Source organism: Accipiter gentilis, chromosome 26, assembly GCF_929443795.1.
Source record: "Accipiter gentilis chromosome 26, bAccGen1.1, whole genome shotgun sequence".
Classification (NCBI taxonomy): Eukaryota; Metazoa; Chordata; class Aves; order Accipitriformes; family Accipitridae; genus Astur; species Astur gentilis.
In genome coordinates this window covers 17,639,699-17,662,669 of record NC_064905.1, presented here as the reverse complement: position 1 = coordinate 17,662,669, position 22,971 = coordinate 17,639,699, and the positions used below count along the sequence as shown (strand labels likewise).

At 44.3% G+C, this 22,971-nt stretch overlaps 2 protein-coding genes across 8 annotated transcripts in view; both read right to left on the bottom strand.

Annotated features, from left to right (window-relative positions):
- The window catches only part of COL23A1 (collagen type XXIII alpha 1 chain), a 192,699-nt gene extending 186,975 nt beyond the window's left edge, over positions 1-5,724 (bottom strand). Inside the window, exons 1-2 of the mRNA XM_049830000.1 lie at positions 5,488-5,724; positions 1,460-1,529 (exon numbers count right to left, since the gene is read on the bottom strand). Of these exons, the coding sequence (XP_049685957.1) occupies positions 1,460-1,529; positions 5,488-5,703 (286 nt within the window). The 5' untranslated portion in view covers positions 5,704-5,724. The remainder of the gene's footprint in view (positions 1-1,459; positions 1,530-5,487) is intronic.
- A 3,787-nt stretch (positions 5,725-9,511) lies between these two features.
- CLK4 (CDC like kinase 4) lies at positions 9,512-21,496 on the bottom strand. Of its 7 annotated transcripts, none has more exons than XM_049829985.1 (14): positions 21,363-21,496; positions 19,230-19,289; positions 18,438-18,589; positions 17,151-17,376; positions 15,853-15,943; positions 15,391-15,457; positions 14,065-14,181; positions 13,797-13,963; positions 13,563-13,657; positions 12,326-12,455; positions 11,932-12,014; positions 11,348-11,427; positions 9,952-10,039; positions 9,512-9,868 (listed from the first exon to the last, which is right to left on the bottom strand). In XM_049829985.1, the coding sequence occupies exons 2-14, from the start codon at positions 19,281-19,283 to the stop codon at positions 9,731-9,733; spliced, it is 1,488 nt and encodes a 495-aa protein (XP_049685942.1). In that variant the 5' UTR covers positions 19,284-19,289; positions 21,363-21,496; the 3' UTR covers positions 9,512-9,730. The 7 variants fall into 7 exon arrangements, with proteins under 7 accessions (XP_049685942.1, XP_049685940.1, XP_049685944.1 ...); XM_049829983.1 differs by having other exon boundaries at positions 18,438-18,595; positions 21,363-21,495; XM_049829987.1 differs by lacking the exon at positions 21,363-21,496 and adding an exon at positions 19,405-20,910.
- Between the last annotated feature and the right edge of the window lie 1,475 nt (positions 21,497-22,971).

Below are 22,971 nucleotides of genomic sequence, written 5' to 3'. Positions count from 1 at the left end.
GTCTCAGCTGGCAGGGTTTGGTTACACGGCAGTGCGGCATACAGTACACTCACAGGAACCTTCCACTAGAAAACCAGTGAGTACAACTGCAGCAGCACATTTGAGAGCATCGTTACTGAAATGTTTCCAAGGTTATTACACATAATCTTACAGGGAAAGAAGTCCATCTTTTTTTGTCCTGCGAGCATGCACTAACGCTCTGTGTTCTGGCAGGATTCGTATCCAGGATGGCAGGAGAAATTGTGACTGCCCATTTGCCTATTGTGCATCTACATGTAGTATTTGGTTTTTTCTTTAAAACCAGAATTGAACTATCTGCTGCTTGCAAGGCTTTGTAACAGGGCTATGCACTCTTCCCCATCAAAGCACTGCACATCTTTCACCCATCTTTTGCTACTTCTGTGAAAAGAAGACAGAGGACGAGAGAGAAGAGGAGAGAGAAGAGGAGAGAGAAGAGGAGAGAGAAGAGGAGAGAGAAGAGGAGAGAGAAGAGGAGAGAGAAGAGGAGAGAGAAGAGGAGAGAGAAGAGGAGAGAGAAGAGGAGAGAGAAGAGGAGAGAGAAGAGGAGAGAGAAGAGGAGAGAGAAGAGGAGAGAGAAGACGAGAGAGAAGACGAGAGAGAAGACGAGAGAGAAGACGAGAGAGAAGACGAGAGAGAAGACGAGAGAGAAGACGAGAGAGAAGAGGAGAGAGAAGACGAGAGAGAAGACGAGAGAGAAGACGAGAGAGAAGACGAGAGAGAAGACGAGAGAGAAGACGAGAGAGAAGACGAGAGAGAAGACGAGAGAGAAGATGAGAGAGAGAAGACGAGAGAAAGCTTGAAGTGCCTCAGCCCAAAGTCATTCATGCCTTTCAGTAAGACAGCAGAGCACTTAATGGAGCATTTCTATAAATGAGATTCCTTTACAAACTAATCTAAGCTGTTTATTGTTTCCAAGGAGCATGCACTTCCACAGCAGAACAGGAAGTTTTGACAGTTTAAGAAGTTCATTAAACTCTGGGAGGAAATTTAAACAATCAGTGACAGCTTTCATACAGCAAGGCAGCGCTGGAGAAGTCGCTACCCTCCTAAAAGGCAGAGAGGCTGCAGCTTTTAATTATCACACTTGCATTAAGCCCCAGTGATTTTGTTACTACTTCTAAATTGTTTTGGCCCAACACCCAGGGCTCACAACCGAGTAAAGCTATTCGCTCTTTTATTCTTATAGCCAAACGTTGCTTTTGTCCAAACCTCAAACTCCTTTATCTGTAAACAGGCCAAAGCAAGGCAATGGAAGAAGTTAACAGTCTCAAGCACAACAGAGCGCTTCAGCTTGGAAAAAAAACCCACTTCTTAACGCATTTTCCTTGATACGGAGGAATATATAAGGTAGAAGAGGAGGAGCTCAGGGGCATCGGTCCAGCGAGCAGGCGGCTCCTGGGCAGTCTGGCGTTGGCCGTGCCGGAACGTTTGCACCTACCTGGGGGACACATGCAGTCTGACGGAGCCTCTCTCGCCGTCCGCAGTTTTGCTAATCCTTCACCCAGTTTCTGTTTGGAGGAGGAATAAAAATAGCCATTTAGAGAGTACATTATATCTAAATGCGGACTGCGCGTGCATGCCAACAGCCAAACCATCCAGCACGCTTCCTTCCAGCGAGAGGTAATAGTTTCATCCTGTTGCGTTCAGCCGCTTTGGATAACACCCCACGCTATAGTAGGACACAAAATATTAAATGTTTCTTAGCAAGTGGCCAGTCTACAACCCTCGCACGGGGCAGGCAGAGACTCCTTCTGCACATCCCAAAAGTCTCTTGAGCCAAGCACCGCGGGCTGGATTCATCCTGAGCAGCTCTTACAAGTCCTGCGTTCAGACGTCAGCATCGTCTCGGCGCGTTCGGTGGCAGGAACGGTGCTGGGGAGAAAGAGCCCCTCTGCTCCGCCACGGCCGGCCCCAACAGCGGGGCAAACGCCCCGGGGAAAGCCCCACTGCAACCGACAGAGAAGCTGCTTCCAAATGCCCTGGAGTTTGCATAGCAGGGTGATATTTGCTCAACAGATGTGGCCTGATTTGGCTGATTTTATACTTAAAATTCATGCCACGTGGAGTATTACAGGTTTCTTTAGGAGAGGGATGAGGAGGTGAAGGATGGTGGGGTGGGCACTGCCAGCGAGACCGGGGTGCTCACCCGCCCCCAGGTCCGCCCAGTGTTTCCATCCATCTCGAAGGTGAAAAACTCATCAGTGGGACAACCAGAACCCGTAAAAATTCACCAAACTAAAGCGATGTCTACGTGGCATATTGCAGGCAGATGTGAGCGCACTCTGCCTGCTCTCTAAGCCAACCAAAATGTTCGTGCCTGCATTTAGGACGCTGCCAAGCCCAAGTTAATAAGCCCTGATGACAGGTAAGTTATATTAGCTCAGGCATAGCGCTTCATGGCTGGGGCAGCCCGGCAAGGGTGGGAACATCTCACCTTCACCCGCAATCATTGTTCCCTCAGTCCTCCAGGAATGCCCTGTCTCACCTAAAGTATTTACCAAGAGAGAAACCAATAATCTGATAACCGGAGTCCCCCCATTTCAAAGAGAGGAAATTCAAAGTACTTACTCAATTCAGGGTTTTCAGACTTGAAATTTATACAGCTGACAACCCAGTCTACATTCAAACATTTGAACACTGTGGACCATTCAGGAATTAGGCTACCTGTGAATTAGGTTCTTTCCCTTTTATTCTGGGGATTAAGTAGTTTTAGCTGTTGTTGAAATCCTGTGCATTCCTCTCCAGCTGCTCGGGTGTGATGCTAAGAGGTCCTGAAAGTATCAACAGGGTTTCACAGGACCTGACAGAGAAGTTGCCCTAAGGGAAGTATAAATACCAGAACGATCCAGCTGCCTTCTGCAAAACATATGCTTTCCTTGAGAAAAAGTGGCAAGAAAGTATCTAAAGAGACTTTTCTGACAGCCACTTGCAGTCTAAATGTTAGAGAGTCACTCAATTTTTATCTGTTTATTTTTAAAGTCATTTGGATGATGAAGATGCTCGAGGAAATGAAAATAAGCTCTTCCTTCCTTTTAGTTCAGCAGACATCACTGGGAACAGCAGAGGAGATCTGAATCCTGGAGCGAGTCCTCTGTTCTCCCATTGAATTGTTCTTGTCATGAAACCGATTAATCTGGACACTCTCTGCCTACCGCGGACAATAAATCCTTTGTGAACAAAACGGTCCAGCTTTGTTTACAACAACTGGATGCTTCTGCAATCCTCCTCCTGTTAACATTTTCCCTTCAGTATGAAAACCATACGCTTTGAACTGGGGCTTTTGACACAGAGCAAGTGGAGGTGCTGCCGCGTTCGGACCACGCTCTTGGAAACGTTGCGGAGGGCAGCAAAGCAGGACCCTGCAGCACGTCCCGCTGAAGGAACAGCCAAGGGAAGGGCAAGGTGCTGCCATATTAAAATCAGCAATTTCTCCAAAGTTAGACAGATGCCTGTCGCAGGGCCAGAAACTAAATCCTAGTTGTCCACATTGGCTTTCATTGCCTTAACTACACGCTCACCCTTCCTTTATTATTTCCTAGCCTCTCCTACTTGCCAAACTTTTAAACAACACTGAAGGGAACAGAGCCAGCCCGTTGGTGTTGTATTTGCTGCTCTTCATATGCAGCTCTGCCGTAAATTATGCCAGCAAACCCCTAGATTGGTATACGGATTAATGCTTTCTGGGTAGTGGCAGAGAACAAAGTATGCCGGGTCATGCACAGAGAGCGTATGGAGCTTTGGTTTCACTTCTGAAATATTGTGGCAAACTTCAAAGGAGGACCAACACAGAATTTAACAAAAAACCTGACCCCAGGCATCAGCTGATGTTCATGGTGATGGAAATAATCTCTCGCTCTCCACAAACTCTCAAGCACAGAAAGGACAGAAGTTGCCCGACGAGCGAGCGGTCTTATGTAACGGAGAGGAGTTTGGTCAAGAAACGGACGCTGTCTGAAACTTTAACATAATCGCCTAAGTTCATTTAAAATGCCTATTAGCAGATAGCCCAACCGCTACCATGCATTCCTTGAATCTGCCAGTCGTTTCCAAATTTACTTTCAGTATTGACAAAAGTTTGGTCATACTCAATGTTTCAACAAGCTCACTCTTGCATTAGAAACCCAATTATGTGGTTTTGCTTTATTTTCCCCTGTACAATCTCCATCTGAGCGTTCCCAGTACAAAACAAGCTTTCCACACTTAACTAAATCTCAGCAAGAGGTTGCACATGATCTTAGGCAGTGCCACGGAAACCATTCCCATTGCTAAGCACATTTATTGGAGTAATTGGAACAGAACCACTGCCACGACTGGCAGGCTAATTCCTGCCTGGAGAAAAGACGTTAACTAGATTTTGTGATTACGCCTCACGGGCACCCCTCTGGTCTGGTATTCAAGGTTTTCACAAAACCCCATTTTTTAACGTTTCCCTTTTCTCAAGGCACATCGATGCAACCAAACGGACACGCTGCGGCGGTGCCAGCGATACCCTCACTGAAACTCCGACAGTAACACGCACACGAGGAATCGTCTCCCCGTCCCCTCGGTGCTGCCTCCACCCCCCCTCGCGTCCCCAGAGCCGCTCACAGCTGGAAGGCGCTGCGCGCAAATACATTTTTGCACGATTGAGGCTTCACGGCTGTAACGATTTTAATGCGGCACCACGTTTCGCACCCCAGTCAGGCCGTTAATAAAATCCCAGCGTAAAACCTTCCCCAGATGTCAGAATCGATCACTCGGGAGCGTCCTGCGGCAGCCCCGAAAGCCGCGGTGAATCTCGCTGCGCTTTATGAACTACTGTTCACGCACATCCAGCAAACCAGCTGCGGGACCTTCAAGCGATGGGAGCCCTCCCCGTCCCCCTCGCCTGTGAAGAGCCCCAAACCTAAACACCAGAGTCTGGGGGAAAAAACCATAACCCTGGGATCAAGCGTAGCGTCTCCCAGAGATTTGGTTTAGTTACGGAGAAGGGCGTCGGCGTGGGCAATCCTTCTCCACGTAGGAGAAATCTTTCGGCAGAGAAATCTTTACTGAGTAACTTCAGAAAACCCTGGGAGTGAAAGGGAAGTAGCCGGCTGCCAGTGTCCTCTACCCGTCACAAGTCAGTCGAGCGCTGCCGGACCGCACGATACTTACTCCGCGCTGGACAGTCCGGATAAGAGGGATCGCGTTCGTAAGCTTCCAGCAAGGAAATTACGGTCCATTACATCCAAAGGTAAAGAGTATTTAAGCACTCGGGTTCCCCGTGCCGGCGAAGTCGCTAATGGTTCTCGACCATTCAACCGCTCGCCTTCCCACCTGGGGCGATCTGCTCTCAGAACCCTTCTAACCGGCCCCCCACGGTCCCGTCGGCGGCAACGGCAATAAAAAAGGGGCAAAGTGCGGGAAAAGGGAGCAGGGTTTCCCAGCGGCCCCCGGCCCGAAGCTCCCTCCCCGTGGGCGCTGCGGGACGGCCCCGCCACTCACCTCGCGGAAAAGCTGCTCCACGCGGGGCTGCAGCGCGTCCAGCAGCGGCCCGGGGCCGGCCGAGCTTTTCTCCTCCAGGGCGGCCAACCGTCCCTGCAGCTCCGCCGTTTTGGCTCCCAGCAGCAGGCAGACGGCCACGGCGGTGAGCGAGAGGAGCAGGCAGAGGGCGGAGGTGGCCGGACCCGCCGCTCCGGCGGAGCCGCTGCCCGCGCTCATCGCTCCGCGCTCCGCGCAGCTCCCGCCCGGCTGCCGCCCGCCTTCCCCCGCCGGCGCATCCAGCGCCCGCCTCGACGCGCCCCCCGCCGCCGAAATGGGGCCGGCAGCTGCGGAGCGGCCCCTCTCCTCCCCTCAACCCCGCCGGCCCCGGGTCTTAAACGGAGGAAGCGGGGGGGGGGGGGGGGGGTGGGGGGGGCGGGTAGCGGCGCCCCCCCCCCCCCCGCTGCCTCCCCCGCGCTGGGGAAGGGGGGATGCTCCGAGCGCGGCTCCGCCGCTCCCCCCCCCCCCCCCCCTCCTCCCCTCCATGGGGGATTACGCGGAGAGGATCCCACCCCCGCTGGCCGGACCGCTCCGCCTCTCCGTGCCGGTCCCCTCCCCGGTGGAGCCGCTCCGGGGTGCGGGGAGCTCCGCAGAGGCGAGCCCTGGGGGGGGGGGGGAATGGGGGGCGGCCGCGGAGCCGGGCGCCCTCCAGCGGGGTCGGGGCGGCCGGAGCGGGCTCCCCCCCCCCCCCCAAAAAAAAAAAAAAAACAACCAGCCGGGACAGCGAGCGGGCAGCCTTGCCCCTCTCCCGGGGGTGTGTGTGTGTGGGGGGGGGGGGGGGGTACGGAGCTGGGAAACGGGCTCGCCTCTGCTCGGAGAGGCGGCAAGGGTTTGGGGTGGTTTGTTGTTGTTGTTTCGGTGCTCCTGGTCGGAGAGGGAGCTGGTTTAGGGAAGGGACCTGCCTCCGCAAAGCCCAGCGGTCTGGCCCCGCGCCTTGTGAATGCCCCGCTTTATCAAAGAGCCCCGTCCGCCTTAGGGAGCCTTTGAATGAGAGCAGCTCCGCTCCTCCACCAGCACGAAGCAGCCCCGGATTTTGCCAAACTTCCTCGCTGTTACAGCCTGCAGCACCTCAGCTCTCACCTCGCCGGTAAGCTGTCCCTGGAGAACTTGATTCCTGTCTAGGCTCCAAGCACACAGCCCGCAAAACCCAAATGCACTCTTTGCCTCCCGGCCACAGAACTTGCCCTTCTAGGAGTAATTCTTACTCCTGGAGTAGACGAGTGAAGCCTAGGACAGTTAGAAGGTGGCAGTAGCCCGCGAGTTCGTTAATGAAACACACCCATGCACGCACCTAGACTGCCCTGGTGGATATATGCACCGCTTTTTTGTAGCCACTATTTGCAAACCAGTTAGCCGGGCACAGCCGTAGCATCTGCTAACAACGATTTCGTGCTCTCCTCCACCTGCCTGGAGATACGAAGGAGAGAACTCCAGGTTTTCCTGAGCAACCTTTTCCTTACCTTCTTCTCCCCCCTCTCCTTCCTATGAGCCTGCTAAGACTTTGCTCGCAAGCTCTACAAGATCCGATCGCACGTGCGTAGTACTGTCACTCTGGGGGAGCTTGTCCTAAAACGTGTCCGTGTGACCCGAGCCCTCCTTACAACCGAGATACCCAGAAAGCTTAACGAGAGGAAGGACCGATCACTACTGTGGCAGCTAAGCCCTCTGCCCCAGAACTCCTAACCCCTCTCCTATGAAGTTTGACACCCAGCTCAACTCTTCCCCTGCCCTGCTCAGCTTCTGAAGTTCTGGATCTCGTACGCTGGTTGCACTTCAGAGACAAAGCCTGCTCTGTTCACTTGAAAGACAGCTTTATTTTGTCCCATCATCCACATTTAGTAAAATGTATAACCGACCCGTTATGGAAACGCATAGCGCTGGTCTGCCTGGATGAACCGTTCCAAGATTTACAGGCCGTACTTTGAAGGTACAATTGCTAAAAACCTGAAGTGCAGAGAAAGAGGTGAATGGATCTTACATCATTTACCAACAGCTACAGGCACTTAGCATTAGCTTGATCCAAACACATAAAGATTACAAACTACCCCGATTACACTCATGCACTAACAAGACAACGGGGTGGGGAGGTCTGCGTGCAGAAAAATCTCTTCCCTGGTAAAGGCAAGACCACTGAGGGCAGCTCAGAGGAGAAACCAGACCTGTTAAAGACAGACCCCCCGGCACATGGCTGGTGCTCAAGTGCCAACAGCTCTGCGCTGCATTGGATGCCTGCCCCTGCAAACTAGAACTTTTGTACGTGCTGCAAGGCCTGCGAAACTACTTGGCACCTCGCTGCAGGTGCCGTATTAATCGTGATAGTGCGATTTTATTTTCTTTTTTAAGATTACTGGGAGAAGGAAAGTGAATTTGAACAGGTTTCTGTAATAAGTATTTTTTTCCTAGCATATACCTCCTTCAGCAAGTGCAATGCCTTTTAGTAACTATGTTAACAAAGGCTAGAACTACTCCTTAAGCAAGAATACGCAATGTTTCCCTTTTTAATTTTGATAGAACTGTTTTATAGCTACAGTTTTATAGTTACAGCAGCATATAAACTCCCCCCCCCCCCGCCCCCCATCTGCCTTTGATTTGCACTGCTTAGCCAACAGGCTCAGCCAAGTCCTTGCTTTGCCTCTGAAGGTGTGGGACAGAAAGTACTGGGGGAAGGAGCAGGGGAAGGAACGCACTCCCGTCCTCCTCAGTCCTAGCGAGGTGACCTGGATGGTACCAACTGTCACGCAGAGAAGAAACAATGATGCGAACATCAACGCCCTAGGCAGGGGGGTGTCTATTATGAGATATAATCAAGCACAGGAGGTGGCACTGGTTACAGAAGATAAGCTTTCAAAGCCTGTCGCAGCTATTTTCTACCCCCAAGTCAGAGATATGCATGTCTGGAGCCTCTTGCAAATTAAGCCTCCTCCACATCAGTGGAACAAGGACATCAGCTAAAAATCTTACTGTGCATGAGGACTTACTCAGCAAGCACAAAACCTTAAGTCGGGCTCCTGTGGAGCCGAAACAATTTACTGTTTCCTTTCTTAAGAAAGGCTTGCATGGTAAAGTCAGGACCAAAATAAATGGCCAAAACTCGCCTACTGCATCTACACCGACAGCCAGAACGAACCCTACCACGGAAGCTTCCCTTCCTCCGGCTCAGCAAGCCATCCATGCTGTGTCAAATGGATTAAAAGAGCATTGAACAAGACCACGAAAACATAAACATGGATGAGCACAAATGACCAAAGTGCATTAATGACACTTGGAAAGTAGGGCAATTTTCTTCTAAACTGAGCACCCAAGTTCAGCAGTCGCAACCGAGAACCCATCCTCCTCCTTCCTGTGTTAAGACAGTGTTTCTCGGTTGCCAAGGTTACCCAATTTATCAGTAATTAGAGATCAAGCTCCACAGAAATACATATTTGAAGACTTCAGAATGATCTTGTTACTATAGCAAGAGAAGGGCTCAAATATGCCACAATTCTGTGGCACATAGTATTTCCCTGTGTTTTTCTCCAGGAGCAGTACAATCCTTCTGAAAATTTTATCATGAAAATGCTGATCTTCAATGACTCAAAACAATATTGAAAATATGAAATATTACTTTTCAGGCCTTAGCAAAAGGATTACCTATAAATACCTAACACTGAAAGCATCAGACAAGTTTCCAGAGACTAATTAGCCAGCCAGAGCACGACGCATGCTGTTAAACAGAATATCTGGGAAAAAGGTGACCCACAAAAGAGATACCTACTTAGAACATACACCATTTTCAACCATGTTTCGGAATGCTACCACAAAGTACTATACAGCACCATTAAGTAGCCTTAACCCTTCAAATCTTTTCTTTATGACTAATAAAAGGAAGCTAGTTAGAAAACATTTGTTTTCAAAACTCATTCAGCTAGCCCACAGACTCCTCACCTCAAGTCAGATGCTTAACTAGCCCTATCTGCAAAAGGAGAGAGGGACAGTTGCAAAGAAAAAATTTTCAAAAATGAAAATTACTTTTATTTTTCACTTTGATACTCATAAGACTACAACTCTTCAACAAGGTAAACATAACAGTTATACAAAACATATGTAAATATTTACAGACTTAACTGTACAAAATAATTTAAAGTTTACAAAAGTTTCATGCAATCTCTGTGGACTGACACAGTCTAGGAAATCTCCCTGAAGAAGCATAAGAGATCTTTGAATTTATTTATTTATTTAATGGTTCAAAAAAAGGATGCTGCAAGGCTTCATCAAGAGTGATTCTTTTGGCTGGGTCATATTCCAGCATCCGGCGAACAAGGTCAAAGAGACTCTGATGATCTCTGTCTTGGCAATGCATGAATTCCTGAAAGAAAAGGAAAGGAAGTATTTTAGAGAGATCTTTCACAACTGCAAATCTAACAAAATAATAAAAATACTGTCTCCTACCTTTAAAGGCTTACAGCGTCTCCTAACATATCGTCCTGCAGAACTGTGTTCATCCCAGTCCAATTGGTCGTGGTGAAAATAATGCTTTCTGCATGACAAAAATTTTAAGATAGTGTCAGTGCATAAAGTGGGCAGATGCTTTTCTGGGAAGTTCTGCAACACCATAAAAGTGTTCCTGCATATCCCTCTGCATTTGGGAGCTAACATCTCTTTTAGTTAGTATTTATTCAGAGACCTGGTGCTTTCATATCACCACTGTCACAATATGTAGAAAACATGTCCTTCAGTATTCCCATCAACAAAGAAGCCACTGAAAACCTATTTTCCATTATTGACATTTAAAGAGATGGATGCTTTCAGGTGTTCCAAGAGAACAACTTGGTCTCACCTGCTACTAACAAAAAGACAGCTTGCCAATCTATCAACTTTTAAAAAACATTTCTTATAAAATCTGCAGAATTTAAGTGGTTAGCAACCATTTAACTACATCAGATATTCCCAAAGCTCTTTTAAAAATGTACTGAAATACACAAGACTACCAGTGCAAATAAAAGTTCTGACAAATCTATACCTCAGCATCACATTAACACTGCTATGTAAGTAGCATTTTATCTTTTAAATACTACCTGACTCTATTCCAATTACAGCTAAGTTTTTTCTTGTTTTTCAAAATGCATTAGGAATCAGCTGGACAACTGTAATAAACCAAATACATTACCCAACCCAGATTACTGGAATTCCACTATAACACGAGTTACAGGATTATCTAGATTAGCTGGCAAGAGGACAACTTATTTCAGAAAGAGAATGGACCATCAAATCTCACATGCTCTGTATTTTGGATATATGGGGGCTAGGGCAGAACCCTGTACAGGCTGCTTCTCCTTGCAATGCAAGTGGCAAACTTCTGCTGCATGTAGTTATCTTTGATGAAGAGAGAAAGATCTCTGAAGCACGTCTGAGGGATATGAAGGGACAGTGGAAGAGGCTGGCAACTGTATTAGCAAGACAGGACCCTCTTTTTCCTCTCAATATAAATCTTCTGATAACAGCATGTTCTTTACTCTCACAGTTTACAGAAAAATGAGTGTCTAATACTGTTCTGGTGACCATACCAAGCTTAGCTTCAAAAACTTAAGAACATTCATACTCAAGTTACTATTCAAGAGGCTGGCAGTTTGGTTGCTGGCAACTCAGACTAAAACCGGAAAAGAGAGGACTATTGTCAACTCATTAATCCACTTAAATCTGTCACAATTTCTTGCGGTAGACTCATTGGTAACAAGAAGCCTGGAAGCTTCTTTGTTGATCTTCAGGAGCTCACAGTTAACAATGTAAACTTCAAAAATTTTTCTTATAATAGCAAAATATTAGACAAATTCTATAACAAACTTACCTGGATTTCTTGATCATGTGAGCTGGCAGAGGCCCTAGTATCCTTTCCATCATTGCCAAGTGTTCTTTACTATCATGCGTCTGTTTGGAAAAAGCAATGAATGTACTTATCACATTTTTCTACTCTCAGCCACTTGGTAACCAGAGTCATTTGCAAACAAGATGTTTGCTGGAGTATCGTCACAGTACCTTTATACATTATCACCTTAAATTTTTTAAAAACAGTTTATGCAATGCAAATTGTTATATAGCACTTTTGAAGTTACGATAGCCTGTGAACAACAGAGGTCATAAACCAAGTTTTGTACGAGTATGTTTTCTTTACTCTTAATTCCAGCAGCATCTTCAGACTCTAGACAGGCTTCATCATCCAAAAAGCCAGAACAGATCATCTTAAGTAGTCTGAAGGATATATCCAAAACATCACATTTTCCTACATGCATGCTGACTTTGCAATCTCATCTATATAATCCTTAAAAAGCCTGTGAGGTTATGCCTTTTACAGTAACAGTTAAGTACAACTCATTAAAAGACCAAAATCAGTAGTCTGTAACAAAAATTTACAATTTAACTTTATGTACATACCTGAAACACTGTAAATCCTAGGTAATACTCAATTAGAATACAACCAATACTCCAAACATCGCAAGGCTGTGACCATCCCAGTGCTGCAAAATAGGCAAAGTTTATGTTTTACCTTTTAATATATTCTTAAAATCTGTAATCCACAAAGCGTATGCCCATTTTCCCCCTCTGACACCCCTCCCCAAACCTTGGTGGGAGAAAGTGGGAAAGGAACATGTTTGGACCGCCGTTTTTAGACTGTTTCTTTTACTGTTTACTCTCAAGAATTCTAACACCACCATCTGTGAGAGAAGACTGGATTATTAGAAACATGAGCAACTACTCCAGTTCACGAAGTCAAGCCATCGGAGTGCACTGTAATTAACTGTCAGGTGGTTTATAAGTCTTTACTGACCTAAAATAACCTCAGGAGCTCTGTAATGTCTTGTAGACACTAATGTGCTGTGATGCTCATCATCAAAAGTTGCACTTCCAAAATCAACAACTTTGATGTCTGTGTTTTTTAAAGTGCGTTCATCTCGCTTCTGCAAGAAAATAAAAACGCTGTACGTTAGAATTTTTCAAAAGCATGCTTAAGCAAAAGGTATTCATCACATTATCTTTATTCATCTTCAAAATACCAGTTAACATAAACAGCTAAAAACTAAATCTATGTAACAAACACTCCTTCCAAATACATCAATTCCTCTTCAGCTCAAGCTCCAAGAAAGAGGAGCTGGTAACAAAGCAATTTAATCTGAATACTCAGAACAGCTGAGTAAAGACCTTTCCCACAGTAACAGAGCTCCTTCCCTCTGTTGTTAACCTTCAAGTTAACTTCAGTTAATTGTCTTCTCTGTCTCATTTTTTTTCTGTCCATTGGTGCATACACTCATTTATATAATTGTAGCTCTAAAATAAAAAAATAAAATCAAGCCTTATGCATAAACCAGAGGCAGTGAAGTCCATACTGCATTTCTGTTTCTAAGAAGTTTTTATACTTTGAAAAAAGAGCAGCAACTTGAAAAGAAACTTGTATTTCTGCAAGTGTTAGAAGTGGTTTGTGCAGACAAGTTCTTGCCCTAATGCTGTGTCTTATGTTTTCTTAGATTTAAAAGGAAGACACTGGTCAAGAACAATCCTATTCAGGGCCCATGCCAATTATAACACTGCCTAATGATCAACATCACATGTTGATGACAAACAGAAAATTCATCTTAGCTATTAAGCAAAGGACTGCAAAACTGACAGGCACTTCAAACTCCAGGGTAATCAGATGGAAAGAAAGATCCTCTCAAAACACAGGGATGCTTTAAAGAAAGGGATTCAAATGGCTTAAGAAATATGAAGGAAAAAAATTGGCTAAATTCAAAGCCATTAACACAATGCTCCCTATGAATGCCAGAACTTCATTAAACAGCAAAGAACTTAACCAGTGATCAAATGAAAACAGTTTTGTCTGAATCGGAACAAAGTTACTCACTTGGCAGAAAGTTAGTACACTTCTAAGAGCACAAAAAAAAAAGTTCTAAGGAACATAACTCTATCACTTGACCTTTCCTCACATACTTTTTTTTGTTTTGTTTAAGAAAAGTGCAAATGAAGACAGAAGTAGCCCAATTCAAGTTAGGAGAAACAAAGAACAAACTTACCATTTTGGCATTGTACTTCACTATGTAATCAGACTCCACAAACAAGATATTTTCAGGCTTTAAGTCAGTATGAGTTAGTTTATTATGGTGTAAAACTACAAGGAAAAAAGAGAACAGTATTCCATAATTAATACATTAATTTCCTAACGGGAAAAAAAATAAATATCAAACACCCCCCCCCCTCCAAACCAATCCCCCTGAAAATATTTCATAATAGTATTGAGATTTACTTACAGTTTATAGACTGGCAAATTTGATAAGCCATATTTCTAATGTCATTAATATGAAATGGCAGAAAGCTGTTTTCCTTAATAAAGTCGTAAGTACTAAGTCCCAGTAGCTCAAAAACAATGCAAACATGGCCATGATGATCAAACCATTCCAGCATCTGGACACAGCGGCTTAAAAAAGAAATTAAAAGAAAAAAAAAGAAAACTCAATTTATTGAATAATTATCTTCCACAAATCCTTAGTATGCTGACTATTCTAATTTTATACTTACAAAGTGCTGCTTGGATCCATGTTGTTTAAGTGTTCCAACACCTGTATTTCTGAACGGGCTGCTTCCCGGTATCTACCAACGTTTTTCACAATTTTAACTGCTACATGCATTCCTCTCCTTTAAAAGAAAGTAAAGCATCACAAACTGAATCAATTATTGTTAAATACCTACAAGCCCAAAGCAGCTCAATTTTAATAGAAGAAACACAGGGAGATTAAAGGTCATTGAGAATGAGTTAGATAAGGGGATTTGGACTTGAGCACATTGCACTTAACCAGAACTGTTTTTATCAAGAAATGTAATACTCATCTTTCCTTTGTCAAATACTCATAGTATATACTACATTAACTACTTCTCGGTCTTATTATCTCATCTACGGTAGAATAAACATCAGGAATCCACCTGCAAGACGATTGAAAAAAATGCAAAATTCTCATTTGAGGAAAGTACTGCAAAAATTTGACATTTTTTCCTGCAACTTGGACAATTTGTTCTGGCTCTTTTCCAGTGCTCCTATGGAATCAGGGGAATTGAGTAACTTCTGAAGTTTGGATTCCCAGTACTTTGTGCTAGTGGAAAAACCCACCTGCACTCAGGGTAACATTCAAACTCTAAGGCTATTACTTAAATGGAACACAAATACACAGTTTGTCCTATCCCATTCACTCAGACAATTTTTAAATTGTCTCTGTAGAGCTATTTAGATTTTAATGACTTAAGAATACTGTCTGTCCTCACAACACAATCTCAAGCTCCCAAACAGATTTGTGAAACGACAGAACAAAGAAACCAAAGTCAGAGGAAAAAAATACTAGAACCATGTCACAGAACTGCAGGTATAAAACACATGGCTAAAATAACATGAATTTACTAACTGTTTAAAACTCCTAGCACATACAAAAGTGGTGGAAATACAATAATTTTCTTCTCCTCCACCAAACACGCCATCACACGTAAGTAATCATTCCACCAAAAAGGACTGGATACTGGAGTATTGTGCATTCAAAAGAATTCAAAGGATAATTCTGATTAGGGAGACTGAGGAAAGAAATACACAGCTTGACCAATTCCAAGCAATTGCTTCCACTAAGAAGCAAAACTACTGTCTCAGCACCTTGCTGCATCACCTTCTGCGAGTCAGTCTCCCAAATCAATTCTGTACTCTTTACATACCCTCACATTCTCTAGTTATGGCAACAGCACTTGTAGAACCAAGAGAAAAACATAATGAAGGAAAACATAGTTCTCCCTCTTTAAAAAAGCAGATGACATCTACCTAGTAATGCTAAGTAGTGTCTTTTGTCACAAGATCTGACCAACACTTACATATCATGATCTATGCACTCCACTACTTTTCCAAAAGCTCCTTCTCCTAAAGTTGCAACAATTTCATCTAGAAAGAACAAACACAAGTTAGAATTATAAAACTACTTAAACAAGAATGAACATTATTAACGTAGATTTAAAAATGTGTCATTACAAAAGCATAATTACTTTAAAGCTCAGCATTTGAATGCATTATTTTATTGGACAGGTGTCATGAAACAGTTAGCCAAAAAACTATCTCTTGTTCTAATCTCAAGATTCAAGTTCATTTACTAATTGGAACTTTTTGAACACAGTATTTATACTCTACAGAAAAGAAGATATGCAAAAAAACAAAAAAGCACAAAAAAAACAGAACAAAAAGAGCAATGAAGATTTCTTTAGCCCCCCTCCTCTGACATACTATTCTAAACAGATTTTTTGCTGAAAAGTTTTTAAAAAGTGTTGAAAAATGTTCTATACATCTTGCTCTTAGAACGTCTCCACTTTCACAGATCAGGTGACCCTCCTCATCATCCTCTACACTCCTGGATCTTTTCCTTCGGTGACTCTTCTGGAAACGGCACCAAGATCGTCCAGCCAATCAATATATCAGAGTGAATTCAGGGCAGAATACGCAATTCATTCAGCGGGGAGATATTCAGGCATTCAGTTACACACCAGGCCACGAACAGTTGGCAGGAGCAATTTCAAATTCAGTCCCCAGAAATTCACAGGGCACAGTTTATGTTACAGAAGAAAAACATGGCAAGGAACAGATTTTCAGATAAATACTTAAAGTGATAAAGCAACAGAAAAAACAACACAATTTTGTCTCTCAAACAGTGGCTTAACTGAAGACAGATTAAGAATGCAACATCACTATTTCTAATACTTTGCTAACAAATAGCGAAAAAACAGTATTTATTTACAAATCTAAGCTTACAGTCAGGTGAAATGTTTCTATTTTTAAAACATACACTTTATATAATCTAAACATAACAAAATATCAAGTAATTTTACTTCCCTCACATTTAGAGAGAAGAAAAATTATTCTGAAGCCCTTAATTTGCACTGTATAATCTAATACAGCTTGCTGTTTTCTATTGCAGAAATGTGACATAAAACACCTGGAGCTGAAGATGTATCAGTGAGCATCATGCCAATACTGAGAAATTCAGAGAGCATGCCCTCAAAGAAGGCAAGCAGCAAACTTATCCCATCTTCAGTAAGACATTAGCTGCCATTAGCCAGGCACCTGGCTTGTCAAAAGTTTTCTGGAATCAGGTGTAGAACTGTAGAGCTTGTTCGTATCAATTTACCAGACATGCACATTTCATAGTTCCAATTAAGCTTACATTAAAAAGGCATGTCACTTGAATTACTTTTAGTAACAGGATGTATGGTAACTCAGTCTACCTGAAAAAAACATAGTTCACTATGCTGTAAAACTAGAAAGTGACAACTGTACTTTGAAATAGGATACTTAACCTGTTTTCAACTTTGAGATAACATTTTTCAGTTTAAGCCCAGTGATCTTAACTACTGGCCACCTACGTTCCCATTGTACAACTAGTACTGATCCCACCCCCACCCAACACTGATCCAAAAGTCTCAAGTAAGAACATATTCATATGCTCACAAATGGACTCAACTACAAATCCTTTTTTAATAATACAGTATTTCTTAAAGTACTGTGACCAGGAACTGAAGTTCTAGCACTCACTTAAGAAGTATATTACCACTAATTCATTAATAATAAAGTTAAAAATTACTCATACCGAATGCGATTGGTGACTGGAGCAATGATGTCTCTTATGCTTCCTTTTATGACTACTTTTCCTGCTCCGACCAGAGGATTTGCTATAGTGATGATGGTGACTCTTTTCATAGTCTCTGTGATAATGCCTGTGGTCATATACTTCACAGAAGTCATTTCTGTATTCCTCAACATATCTCCGGTCATGATGGTCTCTTTCATTTATGGTTCTATCGTCCAAATAATGACTGAAAATATATTTTAAGTGAATGTTCTCCACTTCAAAAACTTGAGGTTCCAACAAGATAAGTGACTTGAGCTGAGTTACAGAGTTACATAGTATCTGTCTTTACACCAAGAATGTTTTCTAATTGACTCCCTCCCCAAAAATAACGGAGCTTTTGATGTTACTTTATTAGGAATCTAACAACATGGTCAGTCTCAAATACACAGCAGCCATCCACATGAACAATATATAATCTGTCCACAGTTTGCACAGTAAATAAGAAACTCAGACTCAAAAAGGAGAAACACTTCCTAAAATATACTGAGCAACTCAAGTACAATCTCCGAAGTCACAGGATAAAACACTCTTGACACAGCAATAATCCCCCTTCTGTGCTTTCAAAGCTCAAAGTGCTAAAAAAGAAAAATGAAGCCTGGAGACTGAGAGAAGCAGCATTGTTCTTAGTGCTCTGCATTAAACATTAAAACCCTCAGAGAGTATCTGGATCAAGGATCTTCTGCGCAGAAAAAAAACCTTTAAGAAAACTGCTGAGGCAAAGAGCCTCCATATCACTGTACACCTACCCCTTCCAGCATTTTATAAGCATGAGTATGAGCTCTTAAAAGAATTCCATGGGCTCTTGCTCTCAAAGAGAAAGCAGAAAAAACACATCTTTCCAGTAAAACCAATGTGGGGAAAAAAAAAGAAAATCACCTCCAAAGTAGTAAGAGAAACTCATACTTACCATTGCATTAAATAAGTAAAACCCTCGCTTCCTTTTGTTCATATTAAGCAAATGAAAAGGCATACTTTTAACTTGAAATTTAATATTGAATGTATTCAATACCAATACTTAACTGACAACAGTGAAACAAAATAGTACATTTACTTGTTTTTATTAAAGAATTTCTATTTAATGGTTCAGGTACTGTGTTAACAAAACCATCTACCTCTTAAGCTTGTCTTAAGTGAGCCAAACTTTAAGGAATTGCCAGCTTTAGGCACTTAAAACCTCTTATCCCTAAGATGTATTTATTTTAGACATGATAAGAAACATTAGTGCTACTCAATTCAGTCTTATACCTTTCTGAAAAGTGATTTGGTTTATAGTGCTTGCTTTCTTGTCCACTGCTGTGGGACCTTTTCCTGCGCTTACGGCTGCTGCTGTGCTTTCTTTGATCCCAGCTCTTTCGGTCGTCCCATTCAGGACAATGAGATTGTTTTGAATGCCGCATCTGCCACTAAAAAAAACACCAAATAAATCAACAAAAACACATAAAAGACAAAAGTATTACACTGGTATTTGTGGATGCAAGTCAACTACTGTAGTTTGATCAAATACAACAGAACTAGAAAGAACCATTTCCTCAAATAATTATTTTTCCTCAGCTTCCCCCACATACTGTTTTGGTTTGGCGTGTAGACACAGCTTTCTCATCCTAACACTGTTATGAAACACAAATCAAGATTAAATAGGCCAACTCATCTTCACTTAATAGCTCCAAACATGTCATGAAAGCCTGTTTTAAATAAACTCTCAAGTGACTAAATAGAGTCATTTCCTTAAAGAGTCTTCTGGGGGAGACCTTAATCTTCAAACATCCTCTCCAACAAAACCTGGATTTAGTTCTTCGTACTATACTGTACGTAAGTTACTATATGAAAGTATGTAAAATGAGTCTAAAAATTCTCACAAATCTATTTACAGATCACTGTTAAACAAAACACTTTTTAAAATTTTAGCAAGTCACAGTGAACTCTGGTATATTCATAACTCTGTAGTACTGTGAGCCAAGCCACAATTTTTGAACCCTATTAGCATGCAAGTATGCAGGTGTTTTACAATTCAGCTGATTCGCCAAAGACAAAACCCACCAGCTTCCGTTGCTGGATGTTATATGCAGGAATTCTGTGTTCAAACAGGTACATGCACAACTGAAAAAAAAAAGGAAAGTAAAGCACAGCTGTAGAATTAAGAGTGTAACAAAAATCAACCATTATTTGTTTACTCTTCTTTGGCAGGAGTTTTTGAAAATAAGTATAAGCTTACCTATCTCAGTATATTCTGAAGAATGAACTAACACAGGACAAGAAAAAGTTTCCATAGTAAGCGGTGACAGCAAGAAAAATCATTTGGAAACAAAGATAGTACTAAAAAAAGGCGTGATTGCGTCACTTTGCACAGAACGACATTGGCTGCCTCCATACCAACTGAAGGCACTAAGAAGGTAACTTTTAGAACATGTAAATGGCAAGCCTGTTCTGAAAAAGAGGTTTTCTGATACTTGCATAAACATTTGTGACAGGCTGGTAGTTCAAAAAACCCAAACACAATAGACACCTGCACCAACGTTTCTTACAGATATGTATTTTTCAAATACAAATACAATACAAACAGAGCAACAAACTGTGCTAAAATAAGCGACTAGTACACCCTTTGAGTCAGTCATGATCTAGGTCTTGAAAAAAAAAGTATTCACTTGATACATTAATAAGAAATAAAAATACTAATGTACCAAATGACAAACAAAAATGCCTGAAGGATCAAGACAAAATTAAAACCAAGTAGTGTTTCATTTACATGCCTGAATTTCTCTTCTTACCCAGCACCAAAGCCATTTTCCTCTATTTTCAACCTACATAAATTATGAAACACACTCAGGTTTCAGTTATTCTGCTTTTGAGGTGAAGAGTTCCCCACACACACTCAGTTAGAGGGGAATTAAGGATTTTACTTATGATCGCCCCCCTCCTTTTTCCCCCTGCATTTGGCAGAAGGCAGGCTACACTAAAGCTCTATAGTGGACAAATAGCCAAATAAAATCCCCATTAAAGTGTTCTGCAGACAGAGGCCTAGGGGTGGAAGGACGGACATTTGACAGAGAAAACTAGAGAAAAGATTTAGTTGAAGACTAACTGCTGCTTAACTACACTCAAATGCACACAGAATTACTGGAATTAAGATGGAAGCTGCAAATTTTGTCCCTAGAGGAGCCAAGTAAATGCAAATGAGGAGGAAACTTTAGATTTGCTCTGTGCAGGCCCGAAGTAGCCACAATCCATTACAGTAGGAGCCACCTTAAGATTTTTGGACTATTATGCACTCCCTCTAAATTTATGCACCGAAGCACTTATGTAACACTGACAGCTGACAGGAACATATGCATTCCTATAGCATGTGGTCCTAATTCATATCACAGGCCGTTTTCACTCCCACATTTTGCCATAAGGTTTCTCAAACAGGAGCCACGGACGTTTTTTAAAAGATCCATACATAAAACGCCTCGGGAAGGCCACAAATGTCCTGCCGTAAGCTGCCTACACAGCAATTTCTAAATGTCTGTCCTCGAAAACTTGGCAGGCTCTACGGATTGGAGGAGGTCAAAGGCTTACTCCTTTCCGATGACCAAAGTCCGCCGGGCCAGGCCTATCTGCGCGTTTGGGGTACAGACACGCAGGAGCAGGTCCTACAGAAAACACCCCCACCCCAACCCACGGCCACGAATTCCACTTCCACGACGCTCTTCCCTCGGGAAGCCTCTGGAGCCGGGGCGGGGGGGGGGGGGGGGGGTGCAGTAGGAAGGGCTCGTCTCCGTTGCCATCCGTGCAGGCTGGGCTGAATAACCGACCTGCGCGGCCGCCCCCACCCCGAAAATACTCCCCAGCATACGAGGCCCCAGCTCTGCCCCCCACCCTCCCGGCCCAACCCCCCCCCCCCCGCACCTCCGCAGAGGCTCCCTCCGCCACAAGAAACCCTGACCGGCGGGGTCCTGTACCGAGGATCCCTCCTCTCACCTTAACACCTCCTCAATCAACCCCTCACGAAGGGCTCTACGCTAATCCTGCTCCCCGGGCTGCGGAGACAACGCGAGCAGGTCCCCGTCTCCCTCCCCCCCCGCCGGCCTCCCGCAACCCTCCCCGCCCCCTCCGCTTCGGCCCCCTGGAAACGTAAGGGGAAAAAGGGAAGAAGAAAAGAGCCCGAGGAAGAAAGCCGCCTGCACCACTTACAGCTGGAAAAAAAAAGGCGAGCAAGCCCCGTGTCCGCCCTGCGCACACAAACAAAATGGCGGCCACGACCGAGCGCGGAGAAACTGCTTCCTCCTCTTCTCTCTCTCTCTCTCTCTCTCCCCCCCCGTCTCGCGGCTTCTGCGCGGCGTGACGTCAGACGCACAGCACAGCGGGCTGGCGTAGACTAAAGGCCGCCCCCTAGCGGAGGTGGGGGGGGGGGAGGAGGAGGAGGAGGAGGAAAGAGCCCAGCTGCTGACAGGCACGGAGGAGATGGCAGAGGCCCCGCCCCCTAGAGAGGCCCCGCCTCCCTGGAGGAGAGGCCCCGCCCCCGCGGCGCGGCGGTAGAGGGTGTCATGGCGGCTGCTGTGAGGGGAGCGGGGTCCTGCCCGCCCGGCCCGGCTCACACGCCTCGGCCTGGCCCTTCCCCGCGCCCCTGTGGGAGGAAGCTTGTAAAGAGCTTGAGGCAGTGTGGGCTAGGGACCCAAATTCACGCAGGGGCTCAAGCAGCGAGCCCGGGTTCAAAGGCTGCCACCGAGCTGCAGGGCCTCCCTCCCCTGGTGCCAGCGTCGGCCCTGAGCGTTCCCTCGTCCAACGGGTTGAGCGGTCCAGAAATCACACCGCCAATTAACTCCTCCTAATGAACTGACCAAACATTGTGTCCGAGCAGTTTGGTCAGTTTGTGTCCGGGCTGATTGCGCTGTTAGGCCTGGCTTCACGCTCGCAATGTTTTAAGAGCAGCTCGCAGGTAGGTGCTAGGGAATGATGCTAGCAGGCAGTACAGTAAAATCCTAATAAAATTGATTATCCGCCCAGGTCAGCAGCTCGCAACTGCCCCTTCCTCTGTGAGTAACTGCTCTGGCTGCTGGAACGAGCGTACATGCGTTGCTGAGTGCTTGGGAGTCGATGTTCCCTAGTCCTGGGATGGACCCGGGAGAGGCGGCAGTGGTGTTCCCTGCGGAAGGCAGGGTGCTGGGCCTGGCCGACCCTGCGTTACACTGCTGGTGCAACCCCTGATTCATACCCGTAGAAATGTACTATGGTGAATCAAGCTTAGTCACGTGCATCCGGCAGAGAGAAATGCTTGCTCCGAGAAAAGCAAACCCCTGGTGTCACAGGTCTGAATTAATGCAGTACTGTACAGTGGAAAAATACTATTGGCAGCTCCTCTAGCAGTCATTCAGACAGAGAATTTAGTGTACCCAAAGAGATTGCTTTAAAGTGAAGAAAAGCAAACCCGAAACAAGGCAAAAGTGGAACTGAAACACAAGCTTCAAATTTACTCACAATGTTTTATCTGGGGAAAATTACAAATCTCTGAAGGCTAGTGGATAAATTGAAAATTTCCCAAACTCAGTGACTCCCAGAATAATTTTAGCCAAGTTCTGCCTCTAATACAGCAAGATTTTGCAACTGAAGCAAAAAGCAGAGTATCTAAGGTCTAGTGTACTTTTTATTGAGCAAGTGCTGGTGTCTTTTTAATGTCAGTCCCTCAAAGTATTAGCAAATGGTACTAAAATGAAGACATACGTTTGGTTTCATGGTTTTAAAGTTTTCATTAGAATTTATTTGCCAGTGAACTTACGCATCTAAACATGGTTTGCACTAGAGT

Bases quoted from the DNA above. Each gene is read 5' to 3' on its own strand.
- CLK4 (XM_049829983.1), bottom strand. From the start codon at position 19,283: ATGTACCTGTTTGAACACAGAATTCCTGCATATAACATCCAGCAACGG. The intron at 13,658-13,796 runs GTAAGTAAATCT...TTTTCCTTGTAG, and splicing joins AATTTGCCAGTCTATAAACT to TTTTACACCATAATAAACTA. The intron at 11,428-11,931 runs GTATGTACATAA...TTTTCCAAACAG, and splicing joins TAGGATTTACAGTGTTTCAG to ACGCATGATAGTAAAGAACA.